Source organism: Colius striatus, chromosome W (assembly GCF_028858725.1).
Source record: "Colius striatus isolate bColStr4 chromosome W, bColStr4.1.hap1, whole genome shotgun sequence".
Classification (NCBI taxonomy): domain Eukaryota; kingdom Metazoa; phylum Chordata; class Aves; order Coliiformes; family Coliidae; genus Colius; species Colius striatus.
Genome location: NC_084789.1, coordinates 10529817 through 10549236, shown reverse-complemented (window position 1 = coordinate 10549236; position 19420 = coordinate 10529817). Strand labels below are relative to the sequence as shown.

The following is a 19420-nucleotide window of genomic DNA, read 5'->3' as shown; positions in this document are numbered from 1 at the left end:
CTTATTCTAAACAAAATCAGAAATTGTGAAAGAGTTTGTCAAATTAACCTTATGCAAATTTCTGATGATCATTCCATCACGACAAAAACAGAAGAGCAATTACATCAGAACAAGCATTTTTTTCATGTAAACATATAAAAAACAAACATTTTTTTTAATAATAATTTTTGTTAGAAAAGACCTTTAAAATCATCAAATCCAACCACTAACCTAACAATGCCAAGACCATCACTAAACCATGTCCCTTAGCACCTCCTCTGTCTTTTAAATATCTCTAGGGATGGTGACTCCACCATCTCCATGGGCAGCCCATTCCAATGCTTAACCAATTCTCTTGGTGAAAAAGTTCTTCCTAATGTCTAATTTAAACCTCCTCTGGTTCAACTTGAGCCCATTTCCTCTTGTCTTGTCATTCATTACTGGAGAGAAGAGACTGACTCCCTCCTCACTATAACCTCCTTTCAGGTAGCTGTAGAGAGTGATCATATCTACCCCCTCAGCCACCTCTTCTCCAGGCTAAACACCCTCAGCTCCCTCAGCTGCTCCTCATAAGACTTGTTCTCCAGATCCTTCACCATTTCTGGTGCCTGTCTCTAGACACACTCCAGCACCTCAGTGTCCTTCTTGTAGTGAAGGGCCTAGAACTGAACACAATATTCAAGGTGTGGCCTAACCAGCACAGAGTACATGGGGACAATGTGCCCTGCTGGTCACACTATTTCTGATACAAGCCAGGATGCCATTGGCCTTCTTGACCACCTGGGCACACTGCTGGCTCATGTTCAGCCACTGTCAATTAACATCCCCAGGTCCTTTTCTGCAGGACAGTTCTCCAGTCACTCTTCTTTAAGTCTGTATCATTGCATGGGATAGTTGTGGCCCAAGTGAAGGACCCAGCAGTTGGCTTTGTTGAATCTCATTACAATTGGCCTTGGCCCATCACTCCAGCCTGTCCAGGTCCCTCTGAAGAACCTTCCTGTCCTCAAGCAGGTTTATGCACCCTCCCAGCTTGGTGTCATCAGCAAACTTATTGAGGGTGCACTTGATCCCTTCATCCAGATCATTGATAAAGATGTTAAATAGAACAGGCCCCAAATACAAAATAAGTTTTTTCCAACCTTACAAAATGCCATGTGATTATAATAATGATTGCAAGTAAAGAGAAACTTACTCTAAAATAAAATTCTTCATTCCATTTTGGATTCAGAGTCTGTAAAATAAACAAACATATTTACATACTAAAATTTCTTTGCTTGCCATTTTGCAATCATTAAGATGTACATGCAAGTGATAATTTTATAGAAAATTGTAAGAAAAAAGCATGTCAAAAAACAATTGAAATAAAAATATTGCCATCAAATTATTTATGAATTCTCTACTAAGCCAGATGTGGGAGGATATTTGAGTCAGATGATCCTAGATGTTAAATATAAATAGGATTCTATGAGTAAAAGGCAAATCCATGAGAACTTATGGAAATAAAATGTGAAGATGTTCCATTTTCAAGATTCATTTACGCTCAGATGGAAAATAGTATTTTTTTAAACACAAGGCCTGTCGAGGAGTGGTTAAGGGAGAATGGACATGGACCCCAGGGTATAATGTTAGGCCCGACGGGGCAAGGCAATCTGAGTTCTAGTTATATGAATTTAATGCACAATCAAGACCAGAGTCAGAGCTATGGTTAAAGCAGTTGCTGTCATGTAGACAGCAGGCCGCTTTCTGCTCCTTCAAGGTCGGGCTGTTTTCAGCTAATGAGCTAACAGCCCAAGGTGGAAAACAACTACGGGGGAAAAACAAGATGGGAAAATGTGAGGGAGCTTGCTTATCGCAGAAACCGCAAGTAGGATGAACATAAGAATGTAATCTACTAGCTGCTGTTGCTGAGCTAGCTTTGAAGCTGCTGTGTATATAAGTTAGAGCCTGCTCTCAATAAAGAAGAAGATTTCTGCTATCACTCACATTGAGTAGGACTGATTTCTTCCCACCCAGCTGAGAATTGGACCCTGGGTTGATCGCCGCATGAAGTAGGCTTCGAGCCTGGGTTTTTCAGGCTTTGAGCCTGGGTTTTTCAGACTTAGAGTCTGGGTTTTTCAGGCTTTGAGCCTGGGTTTTTCAGGCTTCGAGCCTGGGTTTTTCAGGCTTCGAGCCTGGGTTTCAGGCTTCGAGCCTGGGTTTTTCAGGCTTCGAGCCTGGGTTTCAGGCTTCGAGCCTGGGTTTTTCAGGCCAAGAGCCGAAAACTTCGCGGCAAAGGCCAACTTTAGGGCTATAAAAATAAGGAGAGATTTATATCATAAATTAAACAGAAAAAGAAAAAAAACAAAAGGAAAGTGTATTTCCTTTGAATAGGTATGATACTGATTCATAGGTAGATAGATCAGTTTGGGTTATGGAAGCTTACTTATTAAAGTTTACAATATTAGTTAGAAAATCGCACATTTAATTTTATGAAACTCCTAGTCTTGTAAGCCCACAAGCAGAGCTATTAGAACAACACAGTTTCTTGTAACATAACTATTGCTTAGCAGTGATAGCTTCAAGGCTGATATGTACCTAAACAAAGTTACTATTGCTTAGCGCTGATAGTTTCAAGGCTGGTATGTACCTAAACAAAATTATTATGGCAAAGCTATTACGTTAGTTCTATACTTTACCATTGTATACCACTGATAATTACAAGGCCTGCCTAGCCCTAAACGAAACTGTTATCTGGGATGGCAGAGCTTTTAGGCCAGTTTTCATCCTATCCAAGGACCCAGGGGTAAAGATACATCGCAAGGAAAGTTTGGATCTTAATCCAACAGCGATCCCTAATGACCACTGAAGGAAGCAAGAGGACACCAAAAGAAACATGACAGAGACGTAACTTGGGTGGACCAAGATGGGACTATGGGTGGGCCCTTTCCTGGAAATGTAATGAATATTCATGTTTGCTGTAAATATAAACTGAAAATCCAAAGGCTGAGGTGGGCATGTTTGGTGGAGAAATCCCCCATGTTCCCCAGTGCTGCAATAAAGAATACCTGCTTAATAGTCACATTGGCTATTGAGTCCTGGCTGGCTTCCTCACAGCATCAATACTCTTCCTAATCTCCCTCAAGCCTATGAAGGATTTTATTTTAATAACCTGAATAAAATGTACAGAATCAAGTATGTCTACAGATTGCAATCTGAACTACAAACTTTATTAATTTGGGCAATTCAAATTTTGGTAACTTTAAAATCAAGTATGACTTGCCCAATGGTTTTGCTTTTATGCCAAATCATGCCCTCATTCTCTCCTATAGCAAATGTTTACCAGAAGAGCTGACAGTGAAAATTGGCTCTACATCCACCACAATTTTGCTATAGCAGATAGGGAGAATCTTGGTTGTTTATATTAGCTCCTTGATAGAGATACAATAGATTTGTTGTGTCCAGGACACAGTGGCTCACTACACAGCATTCCTCCACAAAATAGAAATCCAGGAGTCATACTGTAGCCCTACACACATGCATACAATCACATCATGCTGACAACTGTGCAAAATGAAATAATAGTATAAATGATCATCAAACTCTAAACCTATGCAAACAGTGATGCAGGTGGTTAACAGCTATACTCCTTGAAAAGTTTTACCTGCTTATCCCAAACAATCTTATGAAAGGGCAAGAAAATATTTCATGAAAGAAAAGACAATGGTAAAGGGCAGATGAAAAGAATAAATTTAGTGTAGGTGAAGATTAGGAATAGCGGTTGGAGGCAAAGAGAAACTCACAGCTTTTTTATCTTAAGGACCACTAATATATTCAGTAAAAAAAAATGCAGTAATGAGAAAATAAATGGTACTTTTCAAATACTACTTGTGGTGGTTTAGCCCTGGCTGGATGCCAGATGCCCACCAAGTTGTTTTATCACTCCCCCTTCTAAACTGGAGAGGAGAGAGAGAAATATAATGAAAGATTCCCAAGTTGAGATAAGGACAGGGAAATCACTCATCAATTAGCATCACAGGCAAAACAGACTCAACTTGGGGAGAAATGATTTGATTTATTAATGAGCAATCAAAACCAAGTAGGTAACTGAGAAATATAACTGAATCTTAAAACACTTCCCCCACCCCTCCTTCTTCTTGGGACTCTCCCTCCTTCCCCGCAGCTGCGCAGGGGGATGGGGGCTACAGTCAGTTCATCACAAATGGACTTTACCACTGCTTCCTCTCAGTGCTTCCTCCTCACACTTCCCACTGCTACAGTGTGGGGTCCCTCCCACAGGAGACAGTCCTCCGTGAACTTCTCCAACATGAGTCCTTCCCATGAAGACAGCTCTTCACAAACTGCTCCAGCATGGGTCCTTCCTATCGGGTGCAACTCTTCACATACTGCCCCAATGTGGGTCATCCATGAGGAAAACAGTCCTTCAGGTACAGACTGCTGCAGTGTGGGTCCCCCACAGAATCACAAGTCCTGACAGCAAACATGCTCTGGCATGGGCTCCTCTCTCTGCAGGCTCACAGGTCCTATCAGGAACTTGCTCCAGGATGAGCTTCCCACGGGATCACAGCCTCCTTCAGGCACCCACCCACTCCGACGTGGGGGCTTCCACGGGCTGCGAGTGGATCTCTACTCCCCTATGGATCTCCATGGACTGCAGGGGGACAGCCTGCCTTACCATGGTCTTCACCACAAGTCACAGGGGAATCTTTCTTCCAGGACCTAAGCACATACTCCCCCTCCTTCTCCACTGACCTTGGTGTCTGTTGAGACATTGTTTTCACATTCTCACTCCATTCTACTGCTGCTGCTGTTTAGCAACTGTCCAGCAAATTCTTCCCCTTCTCAAATATGTTATTCACAGAGGTGTTACCTCAATGATTAATTGGCTTGGCCTTGGTCAGCTGCAAGCCTATCTCAGAATTGACTGGTATTAGCCCTATCAGCTACAGGGGAAGCTTCTAGCAGCTCTTTGTTTAAAGTAAGCCACCTGCTACCAAAACCTGGCCCAGACAAATCCACTAAACTTGTATTCATCAAATGTGGCTGTTCTTGGCAGAAGAGGTTCCATGTAATTTAAAAAATTAAGCATGATCTCATACTAAATTTGAGGGCACTACTGTCCATCAAGAATGCATTATTTTTTAATACTGCTTAACCATAAATACAAATTTCAGGAAATATTTGGCAGCACAATTTTTGACAAATGCCCTGGTACCTGGCAGAAATTTCTTCTACCATTACAAGTCAAACAATTATTAGGTCAAGTCAGAAAGTACAAACACAAAAAGTACAAATTCTAGCAAAGAAGAAAAACACTTGTAAAGAAGGGCTCCAGAAAAAAAAAAACCAAACATGAATAACTTCATAAATTATATTAGCAGGTAAACAACAACAAAGACTCATCAACAAAAAGTTACATCCTTAAAAAGGCAAGCATTGTACAGATCTGCCAAGAGTCCAGCTCAGTTAGATCTTACAGAATATTAGAATAAACACAAAGATGTTTTTTCAACCATATAAATAAAATGAGAACACGGAAAGAAATTATGCTACAAAACAATGAAGCTCAATGGTGAGATCAAGCATATTTAGACATGAGAAATTATTTTTAACATGACATACAGGAAAGGCAGAATAACTAGGATGGATGGGTCCAAAGATACAAGTTGTCACAACTGATGTATAAGTGAAGTCTTCAGAGCTCAGCGCAAATTGAGGAAACTGAATATTCTTAATCTAAACTGTTAAAATAATTGACACATGAAATCATAAGACCAGTAGCAGGAATTTAAAGAACATACTAAGCATCTTACAAGATCCTAAGACAGCAAATAGCAAATACAGCTCTTTCTATTGCAGAGAGAAGAGGAACACATTTCTAGCAGGCCATTCAAAAATCAGTTCCAAAAGCAAAGATAAGGAATTAATCAAACTTTACACTTTCAATAACTAAATGCATGGAGGGGGATAAATCAAAACAAAAAGCCTCAGAAATCTAACACAGCTAGATCATGACAGATGAATCTGATTTTTTTTTGAAAACTTTATTTTTTCAGAGTAAGGCAACAACATGCATTTAATCCCTTCAGCTGTATCCAAGCACTCCGTCAGGCAAGGTCCAGCTGTACACTAGGATGAATATTGGACAACTGCACAGGTAATGGAAAAGGAGAATCAAAAGGGAAACTGCAGTCCTTGCTGCCTTCTTGAAGGCACTCCTGCAAGATAGTGCTACACAGAGAGTCGGACATTAAATTGAGGAAGACAAAAAAGAGTAGAAAACTAAGCAGCTAGTGAAAGGTTAGATGTCATCATATTAAAAAGTAACAGAGCTGAAGGAGATAATTGGTAGTGTCTTCCAGAATCACTGCTGAGATCAATTCTGCTCAATATTTTTTCATTAATGATTTAAAATCAAAATATACTAATGATGTGTGCTAGTTATAAAATAAACAGAGATTGCAAACTGCATAGGAAGCAGAGGTCTTGAGATGAAATTTAACAACTCAAACCAGAAATGACTAATAAGAAATTTCCAATAGACGAGTTAATATCACTATTACGGAAATGACTGAGAAAGTCCAGATTTCAAGTGACAGTTACAAGAAACATTGAAAAAAAGCAGATACGATCCCAGGAATCATCTCATCATCTCATCCCCAAACTCTGTCTGCAGTTGGGTTGTACAGACATTATCTTTTTTCTCTTCTTTCCCAAAGCAGCACTAAAATCCATGAGTTTACCTCTTCCTTGAAACAATAATTTCACATCCTTATTACATTCTTTTTTTATTTATAGTGGTTTTCTCAGAAACTTTTTTATTCTCTTTTCACATTAATCTAAAGCTGGTATCACTTCAGATCAGCAGTAATGTTACAGCCTTCTTTCCAATCTACTGCTCTCATTTCAGCCTCTCCTAACTTTTTGCACTATAGCCATTACATTTCCCATTTGTAGGAGACGAATATGCCATGTCTTTAGTAATCATGCTTTTATACCAGCAAAATCTTCTCAAATAAGGACAATACGGAAATTTATTAAAACACTGGTTGTTATCACCATTAAGAAGCAAGGTGAAAAAAAGAAAAAGTCCGTGCCACACTTCCTATCTCCTCTCCCCCCATTTCACAAAGGACTCCTCTCAAAACCCAGAAGATCCTTGCACCTTCATGACCTGCCTTATAAGCCTTCTGCTATCACAGCTGTCCTGAGTTTTAGTCACAAAGTTACAGAATAGTTTAGGATCTCCAGAAAGCCCTTCCAATATTTAAAACATGTAGACTCCTACTACTTCACACTGAAATTCCTCCACTTCCCTGAAGTGAGAGCTGAAAGATGAGTCTTCCTACCATCCTCAGGCATTTGTCAGTTAGCAGAAGCTACTACACTGCTTTAAGATAATAAACAAGCAGTACAAGGACTGGACTTGCCGATATAGATATTTTTCAGTAGGCCATTATTTTTTAGGAATCCTGAAGTACATATTTTGCAAACAAGCCCATGCAAGGGACTGCACAGACTGTTTGTAGGGTGCATCTGTTCAAATGTCTCCAACTTCTACTGAGTTCTCTCCAGATGAAATGAGTTGCCCATTTACTAATTGATAAAGTCTGAGCCCATATTGCGATTGGTCCAACATTACTACAGAGATCCAAATTATGTTTTAAACAAGAAAATGAACCTTGACCTACACTCATTTTATTCTTTTCATCTCCCCTTTACAATATGAGAAAGACTTATCAGTAAACAGATGTGGGTCTGCTGATTTAAGAGTTTTTCATAAATATTGCTGCTCCACAGTGAGACAAAGTCACAGAATCATAGAATCTTAAGGGTTGGAAGGGACCTCGAGAGATTATCTAGTCCAAAGCCCCTGCCAGAGCAGGCCACCTAGAGTAGGTCACACAGGAACTCATCCAGGTGGGTTTTGAATGTCCCCAGAGAAGAAGACTCAATAACCCATCTGGGCAGCCTGTTCCAGTGCTCCATCACCCTCACAGTGAAGAAATTCTTCCTTCTATTTCTTTGGAACCTCTTGGTAGGAGTTGTAAGGGACCTCTAGATATCATCTAGTCCAACTCCCCTGCTAAAGCAGATCCACCTAGAACAGGTAACACAGGAACATATCCAGGTGGGTTTTGAAAACCTCCAGAGAAGGACTCCTTCACCCTTACAGTAAAGTAGTTTTGCTTATGTTTAAGTGGAACTTTTTGTGTTCCAGCTTATGTCTGTTAACACTTGTTCTGAGGTGTTACCTCAGTCGCTAATTGGCCAGGCCTTGGTCAGCTGTGGGGTCCATCTTAGAATTGACTGACATTAGCCTTAACAGCTACAGGGGAAGCTTCTGACAGATCTTTGTTTAAAGAAGCCACTCCTGTAGCCCCTCCCCTACCACAAACCTGGCCCAGGCAAAACCACTACACCCATCTCTGGACACGCTTCAGCACCTCAATATCCTTCTTGTAGCCAGGGGCCCAGAATTGAACACAGTATTTGAGGTGTGGCCTCAAATATCCCCTGGTGGAATTTTTGTTGATGTGGAATAAGAGTAAGAAACCAAATAAAATTTCATTTTGGTTTTAGTTAAAAATTAAAACATTTTCAGTGCATTTCCAGGCTTTTCTTACAGTACATCTTCTGTTACTTGTGTATTTTAAATTCCCATATTAGGAAAATATATTCCAAAAGAAAATTTGAAAGGGAACATTAAAGAATTACTGTCTTTGCTAAAAGTCAAATAAATTATAATTAAAGTAGCTTCTTAGTTCTTTATTTCAGCTATGTCTTTTATTAAAATATGACCTTAATGAAAGAAATATGAACGATGCAATGAGATTTGGTAAGCTAAGCTTTAGAGAATGATATACAACATATTTGATCCTGTCAACAGATGACGCACAGTGAAGACACATGCACTTCTTATTTTGGTTTGAAAAAAAATACATTATTCAGTTGCTATACATGTGTGTAACAATATAAATAAGTGTTGTATTATATTATAGAATTGTGTTCCCGTATTCTTAATATTTCCAAAACAATGGAATAAAAAAAGAGTATATACATACCTTTTTAATAGTTTTTGTCTGCACAAGAGCAAGTTCCCTGTTCTCATCTGCGACATACAGGGAAAGTTTCACATATGGATCACTGCAAAAGAAGATATCATATTTAGTGAGAATATCATTTTACGGCCAAATATAATTTCAATATAAACTTGTCATTTAATTGGATAGCAATAGCAACTCTAAACCCTTTGAAGTTAAAGTGTTTTTAGTGAAATCTAGTAACTGCAGTAAGCTACTGAAACATTTACGTGTTTGAATATGCTTAATTAAATACCGACCACAGCATTAACAATAATTTAACTTGAAGCTTTGTCTATAGACAAGAACTACTTGCTTGCACACAACTTCTGCTCATAAGCATGCATGTGGCAGTCTACTGAAACGAGTGTGCCATGGATTTTAGAAGAGACTCACTAACTAACCACTTGAGGTTGACAGGGAAGGGAACAGGAATTATATTGAAGAAGTGGTTCCAATTTCATTGAACCTTAAAACCAAGCTACATGGTACCAGTGATGATACCAGTATGGCCCTTGTGTCCATCTGACACCCCTGCCCAGATCCTGAGCTCTTCACACCATGGGTCTCCTCCTCACTGTGGTACTTGCTGCAAACAGAGGCTGTACACTCATCTCACATGTAACTCATACAAATGTCGTCATGGACTCTCTCCCTATCTGGTACCCTTACCTGAACTTAGGGCCTCCTGCTCACTGGGTAGTCCAGCTTAGGGTATGCTAGTGAACACCACATGTACTCTCCCACATACATCAGATCTGCGGGAGATATAGACGCACTCTCTGTCCCCCAATAGCCGGCACCCAGACTGTGACCAGCCCCACTCCAGCCACCAGCACTGAGTCACTCACCTGCATCTTGGATAACCTCAATGCAGAAGATGTTTCCACCTTCCACATACCCTCCCACACTGAATAGCCCACTGACCCTGCTTCGGCTTTTCATTACCAGATTGATGAAGATCAAACATTTCATAAAGGTTTGCACAAATGCTTCAGTCTCCATTTAAATCCAATTACCAAGATCAATGAAGCAGAGTGAATATTAAATTTGCAGCTATGGGGTATTATGACTGCTACCTTGAGCTCTATAAAGTAGTAAGTAGAACCACCACAAGAGCTATTTTCCATTAGAGTTTACCTGTGCTTAGGGAAAGTCTTGCTCACTGGTGCCAGAACCAGCCAGCATAGACAAATCCAGCTTCAGATCTCCCCCCTGACCCAATTTCCTCTTTTCAGAAGAAGTAGAGATATTCCGGAGACCGCACAGCTCTCTGTCAAATACCATTCAGATATAAAACATGCCACTAGAGGAGGTTACTGCTTTCACCTTAACTCCAGCTGCTTATCACTATTGCTGTACTACAGATCTCTAGCCTCCAAATATGTGCAAATTTCTTTCAGCAGGGAGACAGTAGCTATCAATAAGGAGTGATGTGGAGGAAGGCTCCACAACACCAGTATGAGATGAGAGTCTCCTAGATCCTTCCCAGTACCAGTAGAACACTATCTGTTGAGAGGTCTAAACGTTAAAGGAATCCAGAAGATCTGAAGAAGAGAATCTCATATGCTACAGCAACCTTAAGTGTGGTTCTCACAGTACTCACAATTTATGGAATAAACTAGCATGGTCACAAAAATGATCCCAGAGCTGGAGTACCCCTCCTACGAAAGAAGATTGGGAGAGTTGGGGTTGTTCAGCCTGGAGAAGGGAAGGCTCCAGAGAGACCTTGTTGTGGTGTTTCAGTATATAAAAGAGGCTTATAAAATAGGCAGACTTTTCATCAAGGCTTGTAGTGATGGGACAAGAGGCAACAGTGGTTTTAAACTGAAAGACAGTTGATTTAGACTGGATATAAGGAAGAAATGTTTTATGCTGAGGATGGTGACACACTGGCACAGGTTGCCCAGAGAGGTTGTGGTTGCTCCATCCCTGGAAGTGTTCAAGGCCAGGTTGGATGGGGCTTGGAACAACCTGGGCTAGTGAAAGATGTCCTTGCCCATGACAAGGAGTCTGGATCAGATGATCTTTAAAGGTACCTTCTAACCCAAACCATTCTGCAATTCTGACTCTGTGTTGAAAGGACTCAATTGTGAGAAAAACATCCTGCAGAAACAGACTTCATAGAGGTATAATGTCAGAAGGTGGAACTGGAGCAGTGCCTCTGCTTGAAGATAAGAAATGAGGGGAAGAGTAAAATCAGGGCACTGAACTGCTCCAATACTTCAAAGACTGAAGCAGAGTCAACAGGATGCCAACGTAATGGTTCATGAAGGAAAGATAAAGAACAGACATTCTGATTACCAACCAATTCATTCAGAGATTCAGATACTCAAATACATTTCTCTGATGTTTTTTTACATTTAAAAAACAATTTTGCGACAGTATCACTACAGAATAATCAGCAGCTGAGTGTTCATTATACTGGATGCTTAATTTACTTGGAAAATAAAATACCACAGTAAGGTGAAAATAGAGTAAGAATAAACAAGACATTATGTTGGATTGATTACTTGTATCAGCAGATGCACATAGAATCATAGAATGATAGGGTTGGAAGGGACCTTTAGAGATCATCTAGTCCAACCCCCCTGCACATAAATGGATCTACTTCAACTGCAATAAATTCAGCATTAAACACCAAGATTTAAAGGAAAACAAAGCATCATTGTGATTAAAAAATAATGCCGATAAACCTTGGATTGCTTAGTATACTGTGCTGCCTAATATTTACTGAAAATAAGAAGCATCAGAAACTGAATATTAACTGAAGCCTGAAGTTTACAGTGTGGGGGAGGAATCAAACAGTCTTTTTGACATAAGCCAATGTGAAGAAAGAAGTTTGTATGGAAGAAGGATTAAAAGGCAAAATTAAAGGCTGTGAAATCAAAGCCTTAACCCCAACACTGTACAACATTAAGAAATTAAGATTGAATGCTAATATTTGAATCCACAGAAAAATTTAGGCATGTTTGTGGATTTCATGTGCAAGCTTTTCTGCAGGTCTGGCCTTTAGTCTTAATTCAATGCTTAGACACTTAAGTTCATGTCTAAGAATGTAGTTTTTTCTTCAGTTTTAGCTGGTCCAAGTCTTCTGCTTTTGAAATCAGCCCATCCTCTCCTTCATCTCTGGCCACATATTCCTGCATCAGTGCTAGTCAATGAGATCCGACAGCTGCTATGACTGAAAAAAACTACTACAGAAATAATAAGAATAATAATTACAAAATAACAGTTTTCAGATATAAAAGTTCCCAGAGGACAGTGAGGAAAAGAAATGCACAGCTCAGATAAGGGGAGTTCACTTTCACCTCACTTTCAGTGGAAGCATGGACCCAGTTTATCCAACTATAAAATCTCACTCTTTATTACTTCTGGAATTGAAGTCTAGAGAGACTTCTTTTGATAGTAATTTTACTGTACAGGATGTTGACAGTCATATGTAAAACTGAAACAAAAAGATCATATGGGTATACGTGGATCTATATCTCAACATAATGCTACCAGCTATGCACACTTGGACAATTTGAAGGTTCTTAAAAAAAGACTAATGCTGAGAGGGAATAACACCCTCTCAGTTTTAAATTATCAGTTCATACTTGGGCAGTGCTATTTTCATGAATTCTTAAAAATAGTAAATTTTTTAATCCTAAAAAATCCTGGATAAATCTTCTGAAGATGGTAAAACATTTTTTTACTATACTTAAACAGGAGTTTAAACAGGACAATAACAAATTTCAGTAAAAAAGTTTTGCCTTTACTGAACAGACTATTGACATCTCTGCCCACTCTAAAATGAGACAGTCAGACGAAACTGTATCAGCAAAGCTCTCACTCCTGGATGTGAGGTGGGAATTCGTCCAAATGATTAGATATTTGAGATATCAAATCTTTTCACATTCATTTACTTAAAATGAACATGTAGCTGGACAGATACATCAACATAAGTCAACACTGCTCTGAGTAAAGCTGTGTCACCTCCCTCTACCCTGGCCCCTTGTTCTGGCCTTCATGTTTCCCCTTCAGTGGAGGAAGGACTCTGCATGGGGCTATGAGCAGCAGCAGGCCAGAGGCAGGACTTGTCAAAGGCAACAGGGAAAGAACAGGCCATTTTCCAGCCTAATCAGCACCCTGTCTCATATTTTAGTGTGTAAACAATAATATTTGCTGTTCTGGGAAAGAGAGGATACACAGCAGAGGTGGGAAGGAGCAACAGGGGAATGGGTGGAAGATATCTGACTTACTCTGCCAACAAATTAAATACTGCAAATAAATAGAAAAGAATACTTGTTAAAGATATCTTTAAGCCACACAAAATTCTCTGCTAACTTGATTTTTTTGTTTGTTTTTTTTTTAATAACAATAAATATTGAAAAAAATAAAAAGAAAAATTCAAAAGAACATAAGGAAACATGTAAAAAAGAAAAGAAACAACATCTGAAATTTCCCACTGCAGTTTCTTCTCCAGAAGCTATGACTGACGTGGTTTAATGACAGCTTATAGGAAAAGCTGTTTAAGTCATGTTATCTTCTTTACATACTGCTACATCCAGCATTTCCATCACAACTCCGGAAGCTGCACCTACCTAAACAAATATGACAGTTGGTATTTTTTTTCTGTGCTTTGAACTCATGATCTGTCCTAAAGAGCTGTGGAATTTCATGTGAAAGCTCCAGGAACTGAGTATCAGAGTGTTAAACTCCTTTAGCAACAGAGACAGCATCTCATTCACAGACTGTAGCTTCCAGGCCAAAGCTTCTTAATTATTATCTGAAGAACAATCATCACACGCACCACTCTGTTCACATCATCAGAAAAATAAGAGGACATGAGTTTCAGATACCACAGAACAGAACACTGAATTTGTAACAGTTTTCTTCTCCACTTGGAATTAGCTGTAATTAAGAAATATTATTCAAGTCTGTAAGGTTACTTCCCTCAACACATAGTTCTAATACAGCAAATGTCTACAGGAAACCATCTAATTTTTCTTCATTAGGATGCAGTATCATGGTAATCACACTGAGTTGTAGAAAGGGCTAAAACCAGACATACTTCCAAAATTATGAATCTATGTATCTTCTGCATCCACATAAAACACAGATTGAGACTTATTTTCAAGTCCCATACATACTAGTTCTTAGTTTAAAGAGGTATTACAGAAGGCTAATGGTCATGGAAGCATTTCAGTCAATCCTCCTGAGCTACATCTTTGGAGAAAGATGTATTTCTGTATCAGTCAATTCAAAGGAAGGTCTTAGTGAAAACTAGACAGTTTTTTACATCTTACAGGTTTCAACTTATTTCGTGGTCTAATTTCCATTGAGTTAATGTCTAAATTAAATTGAAATATAGTAAAAGACATTGCTTCTAAATCAAAAAATTTTTAAAAAAATTAAAAATGGGATGATTAGTCATGAAAGCATAATAATATGACTCTATCACTAGAACATCTGCTCTCAGACTATCAGTTTAGCTAAAAAATACAAAAATCAAACAAATCCAGACCACCATGTCTAATCTGTCTTTATAGACTCCTAGAAAGAAAACCACAAGAAATTAAGATGAAAGATTCAGGCCTTCAGAATGCTTCTGCAATACATAGATATAGTCATCCTGCCTGTGTTTCTCATGGCAAGTTTGCACAGTGCTAAAAACCTATTAATCCAAATAGCAGGCATTTTACCTAAGGGACGTATGAGCAGCAGTTATCCATGGTTATCCCTGTACAGAAGGTGCCCGTTACCAGTCATGTGCCAGCAGAACAGATCTGCCAAGTGGGACTCTGAATGTGTTACCACACTTTGTCTGTCACATGGTTTTACCATAGGACTCTTGTTACCTATAGATAGCTAATCAGGTTTACAGAAAGACTTGTGACGTACCTGTAGTAGCCTTAATCCCCCTAGCAATTACAAGCTGTAATGTGCAGTGGCATGCTAGACATATGTGAGAGCAGAGCTGAGCAGGGGAAGGACTGGATGCAGAGCCAGTCAGAATAAAGGGCAGGGGCGTGTGACAGAAAGCACACATAATGCCACTTGCTAAAGAAATTTTAGTGGTTGGAAAATACTGTTAATAATACCAGGGAAGATGAAAAGGGGAAGAATAGCAGGTGCACTTGATACTCTAGAGCATCATAAAAGAAGATGCTTATTATTGAAACCTTATTTATAAAAAATAAATATATAGATTCAACAAAAAAAAAAAGTCAAACCAAAACCCAACAAAGTATACATATCTTCTTCCCCAATGAAGAAGTCTACTTTGCTTTATAATTCCAGTTTATCCATTCAACTCTAGGTGGAAGATATACTAGATATATCCAGATGATGCATAAACACTCCCCTCCCTCCCCAAATGCCAGGATCCTCCAAACCCAAGATCACACAATGTAGTAGCATTTGGGATACTATTCAACCAAAATCTGATCATGCCTGGATGATGACTATGAGCTGGATTACATAATAACCAGTGGATTATGAAAAGACTTCTTGTCGTGGTTTGGCCCAGCTAGCACAGCAGCACCATGACAGTCTCTCGCTCAGTGCCCACATTCACCCCCACCCTTGTTAGGATGGCAGAGGCCCCAGCGAAATGAGAGTAAAAAGATAAGTAAGGTTGTTGTGGATTAAGACAAGGGCAGGAAGGGCTCGCTGCCAATTACGGTTCCGAGCAAAACAGACTCCAGTACTCGACTTAAAAAAGAAATTAGGAAAGTTTATTCTACAAGAAACAGTATAGAATAAAAGCAAAAAGGGAGTAGGATGATGAGAAAATTACAACCAGCACTTTAAGATCTCCCTCCCCCATCCCTCCTTTCTTCCCTGGCCCAGCTCACTGCTCCTGATATCTCTACCTCCTGCCCCCTCAACGGCTCAGAGGGGCAGGGAGTGGGGGATGTGGTCAGTCTCTCACAGATGAGATCTGCAGCTTCTGTCTTCTCAGATGAAGACGACTCCTGGCATTCTTCCCCTGCTCCAACACGGGGTTCCTCTCCTGGGACACAGTTCTTAATGAACTTCTCTGTTGTGGGTTGTTCCCAACAACTGCGGCTTCTGCCGATACGGGATCCCTCACACGGCCTCATCCAGCCATAGTCACTGTCCCTGGCTCGGGCCCTTTAATGAAGTGAATCGCTGCTCCTGGTCTGGGGCCAGCTTTAGCAAAATGAGTCTCTGCCCCTGATATGGGGTAATTATCATAATGAGTCTCTACTGCTGATGCGGGGTCTTTAAAGAAATGAAAATAAATCTCAGCTTCACCAGTTCTCTCCGTAGAATGCAGGGGAGTCTCTGCTCCAGCACACCTCCTCTCTTTCATCACTGACCTTGGAGTCCGCATGGTTGTTTCTCTCACTGTTCCTACTCCTTGCACCCACCACCAGTCAGAAGGAAAAGAAGGGGCAGAAGAAGGAAGAAGATGGAGGAAGATACTTCCTCTTCCGGCTTCTTCTTAAAAGGTGATCGTGGAGGCGTCTAATTGGCTAAGCCCCAGAAGTGGGTCTGGCTCAGAGCTGGGGAGAGTTGTGAGCAACTTCTTACAGGAGCCATCTTTACAGCCCCTTCCCCCTTACCAGAAAAGGCTATCATGTCAAACCATGACACTTCTGAAAAAAAGACAAGGCAACTTGAAAATAAGTGTAATAGAAGCACAATATTTTTCATTTTTTAAACACTACAGAGAGGAAGGAGGGAACAAAGCAGCAGCAAAAACCTAGTGTAACACGGGCATCATCACCTCTGTCTAGGCTGGGCAGGACATAGTCCCCATCGGACACAGCGTGTACCAGATAACAGACTGATCATCTGTTGTAGTTTGACCCTGGCTGGATGCCAGGTGCCCACCACACCGCTCTATCCCCCACCTCCTCAGCAAGCCACCGAAGGGGAGAAAATGAGATGGGAGTCCCGTGGGTTGAGATAAAAGCAGTTTAATAAAGAAACAGCAAAGCCGCGCACACAGGAAGCAAAGCAAAAGCAGATAAAGCTGTTACTCTCTACTTCCCATCAGCAGCGATGTCCGGCCAGCTCCCGAGAAGCAGGGCTTTGGTACACGTAGCGGTTGCTTTTGGAAGACCAGAAATGAATCTTGCCTCCCCTTCCTGCTCCTCTCCCCCAGTTTATATTACTGAGCTGACGTCATATGGTATGGAATATCCCCTTGGTCAGCCTGGGTCAGCTGTTCTGGCCGTGGTCCTTCCCAAGATTGTGCTCACCCACAGCTATTGGTGAAGGTGGGGGAAGGAATGCTGGAGGGACAGCCCTGATGCTGTGGGAGCAGTAGTCATAATATTGAGATCAACAGTAAGCACAGCACTGCAAGAGCTGCTGTGGAAAATCACTACCATCCCAGACCTACTACACTGACTTAGGAAATTAGGAAAGTTTATTCTACTAACTACAAGAAACAGAACAGAACAAAAAGCAAAAAGGGAGTCGGATCATGAGAAAATTGCAACCAGCGTTTCAAGATCTCCCTCCCCGAGTCCTCCTTTCTTCCCGGGCACAGCTCAATTGCTCCCGATATCTCTACCTCCTCCCCGCTCAACAGCTTGAGGGGGGTAGGGAATGGGGTATGTGGTCAGTCTCACAGATGGTCTCTGTCGCTTCTGTCTTCTTCACGACTCGTGGCATTTTTCCCCTGCTCTGATATGGGGTCCCTCCCCCAGAACACAGTTCTTAACGAACTTCTCTGTTGTGGATTGTTCCCATCAGCAACTGCAGGTTCTGCCGATACAGGGTCCCTCACACGGAACGCAGTCCTTAACAAACTTCTCTGGTGTGAGTTCTTCCCAGCAGCTATGGCTTCTGCCAATACAGGAGCCCTCACACGGGACACAGTCTTTAGTGCATATCTCTGACGTGGATTCTTCCCCACAGTTGCAGCTTCTGCAGATACAGGATCCCTCCAGTGGGACAGGGCCTCTTCTGGTCATAATTTTAATGAGTTTCTTTGGTGTGGAGTCTAATTGGCTCAGCCCCAGAAGCGTCTAATTGGCTCAGCCCCAGAAGTGAGTCTGGCTCAGAGCTGGGGAGAGTTTTGAGCAACTACTTACAGGAGCCATCTTTACAGCCCCTTCCCCCATAACAGAAACAGCTGTCATGTCAAATCATGACAGGAGCACTGAGCGAGAGACTGTCTTGGTGCTTCTTTGCTAGCTGGGCCAAACCATGACACAGTTTCATAAACTCTTAGCGATTAGAATACATCTGACATATTAATCTTGTGTTTAGAAGTCTATAAATAAAACACACATTAAAACTTTTAAGAAAATTTGTTACTTCGAATCAGGCTCAGATTGCAACAATAAACCATCTAATTTTTAAGTGCTAGTAATTCAGCAGCTCCTGATGAAATGCATGGGTTTGTATGGCCACAGAAAGAAAAACTTCACTTGTCTGAAATGACTGTAGAATTAGGTCTGTTAGCAGAGCAGGGGCATTAAGACAGCCCTATAGGATTCCACATTAAACTTCCCCAAAAAGTTGCAAAAAATGAGAGAAGACTATCAAAGCAATTTATATTATTGACACAAAACTACATTTAAAAAAAATAAATTCAGGTGAAAAATGTACAATATTTTAAACATGTAGCAAACAATACTTTCCTATACTTGTGGAAAATAATCAACAATATATCTTGTTAAATTTCTAAATAATTCTGCATTTGTTATATAACAGTGGGAAGACTGAATCACATAACTCCTCCAAAAGCATGGCTTCCTCCTACAGCAGAGCTGGCTAAGCTGTGTAGTGGTTTTGGCCTAGCCAGCAATGAAGCACCATGACAGTCTCTTGCTCACTGCCCCCCATTCACCCTCATCCTCCTTAGGATGGCAGAGGCCCCAGCGAGATGGGAGGAAAAAAGATAACCAAGGATGTTATGGATCAAGACAAGGGCAGGGAGGGCTCACTGCCAATTACGGTTCCGGGCAAAATAGACTTGACTGCTTGACTTTGAGAGGAAAGTAATAACAGTTTATTCTACAACCTACGAGAAATAGAACAGAATAAAGAAAAAAAAAAAACAAAACCAAAACTCAAAAACGAAACAGAGCAGGATGATGAGAAAAATACAACCAGCACGTTAAGCTCTCCGTCCCCCATCCATCCTTTCTTCCTGGGCTCAGCTCACTGCTCCTGATATCTCTACCTCATCCCTCCTCAAAGATGCAGGGGGGTAGGGAATGGGGGATGTGGTCAGTCTCTCACAGATGGGCTCTGCCTCTGAGAAGACTCAGAGGAAGAGGACTCCTCACATTCTTCCCCTGCTCCAACACAGGGTCCCTCCCACAGGACACAGTCCTTAACAAACTTCTCTGGTATGAGTTCTTCCCAATAGCTCTGGCTTCTGCTCA

At 40.7% G+C, this 19420-nt stretch overlaps 1 protein-coding gene across 1 annotated transcript in view; it reads right to left on the bottom strand.

Moving 5' to 3' along the window:
• Positions 1–19420, bottom strand: part of LOC133628488 (E3 ubiquitin-protein ligase NEDD4-like) — a 352048-nt gene that overhangs the window by 182619 nt on the left and 150009 nt on the right. Inside the window, exons 3-4 of the mRNA XM_062016712.1 lie at positions 9042–9123; positions 1172–1210 (exon numbers count right to left, since the gene is read on the bottom strand). Coding sequence (XP_061872696.1) covers positions 1172–1210; positions 9042–9123 — 121 coding nt within the window. The remainder of the gene's footprint in view (positions 1–1171; positions 1211–9041; positions 9124–19420) is intronic.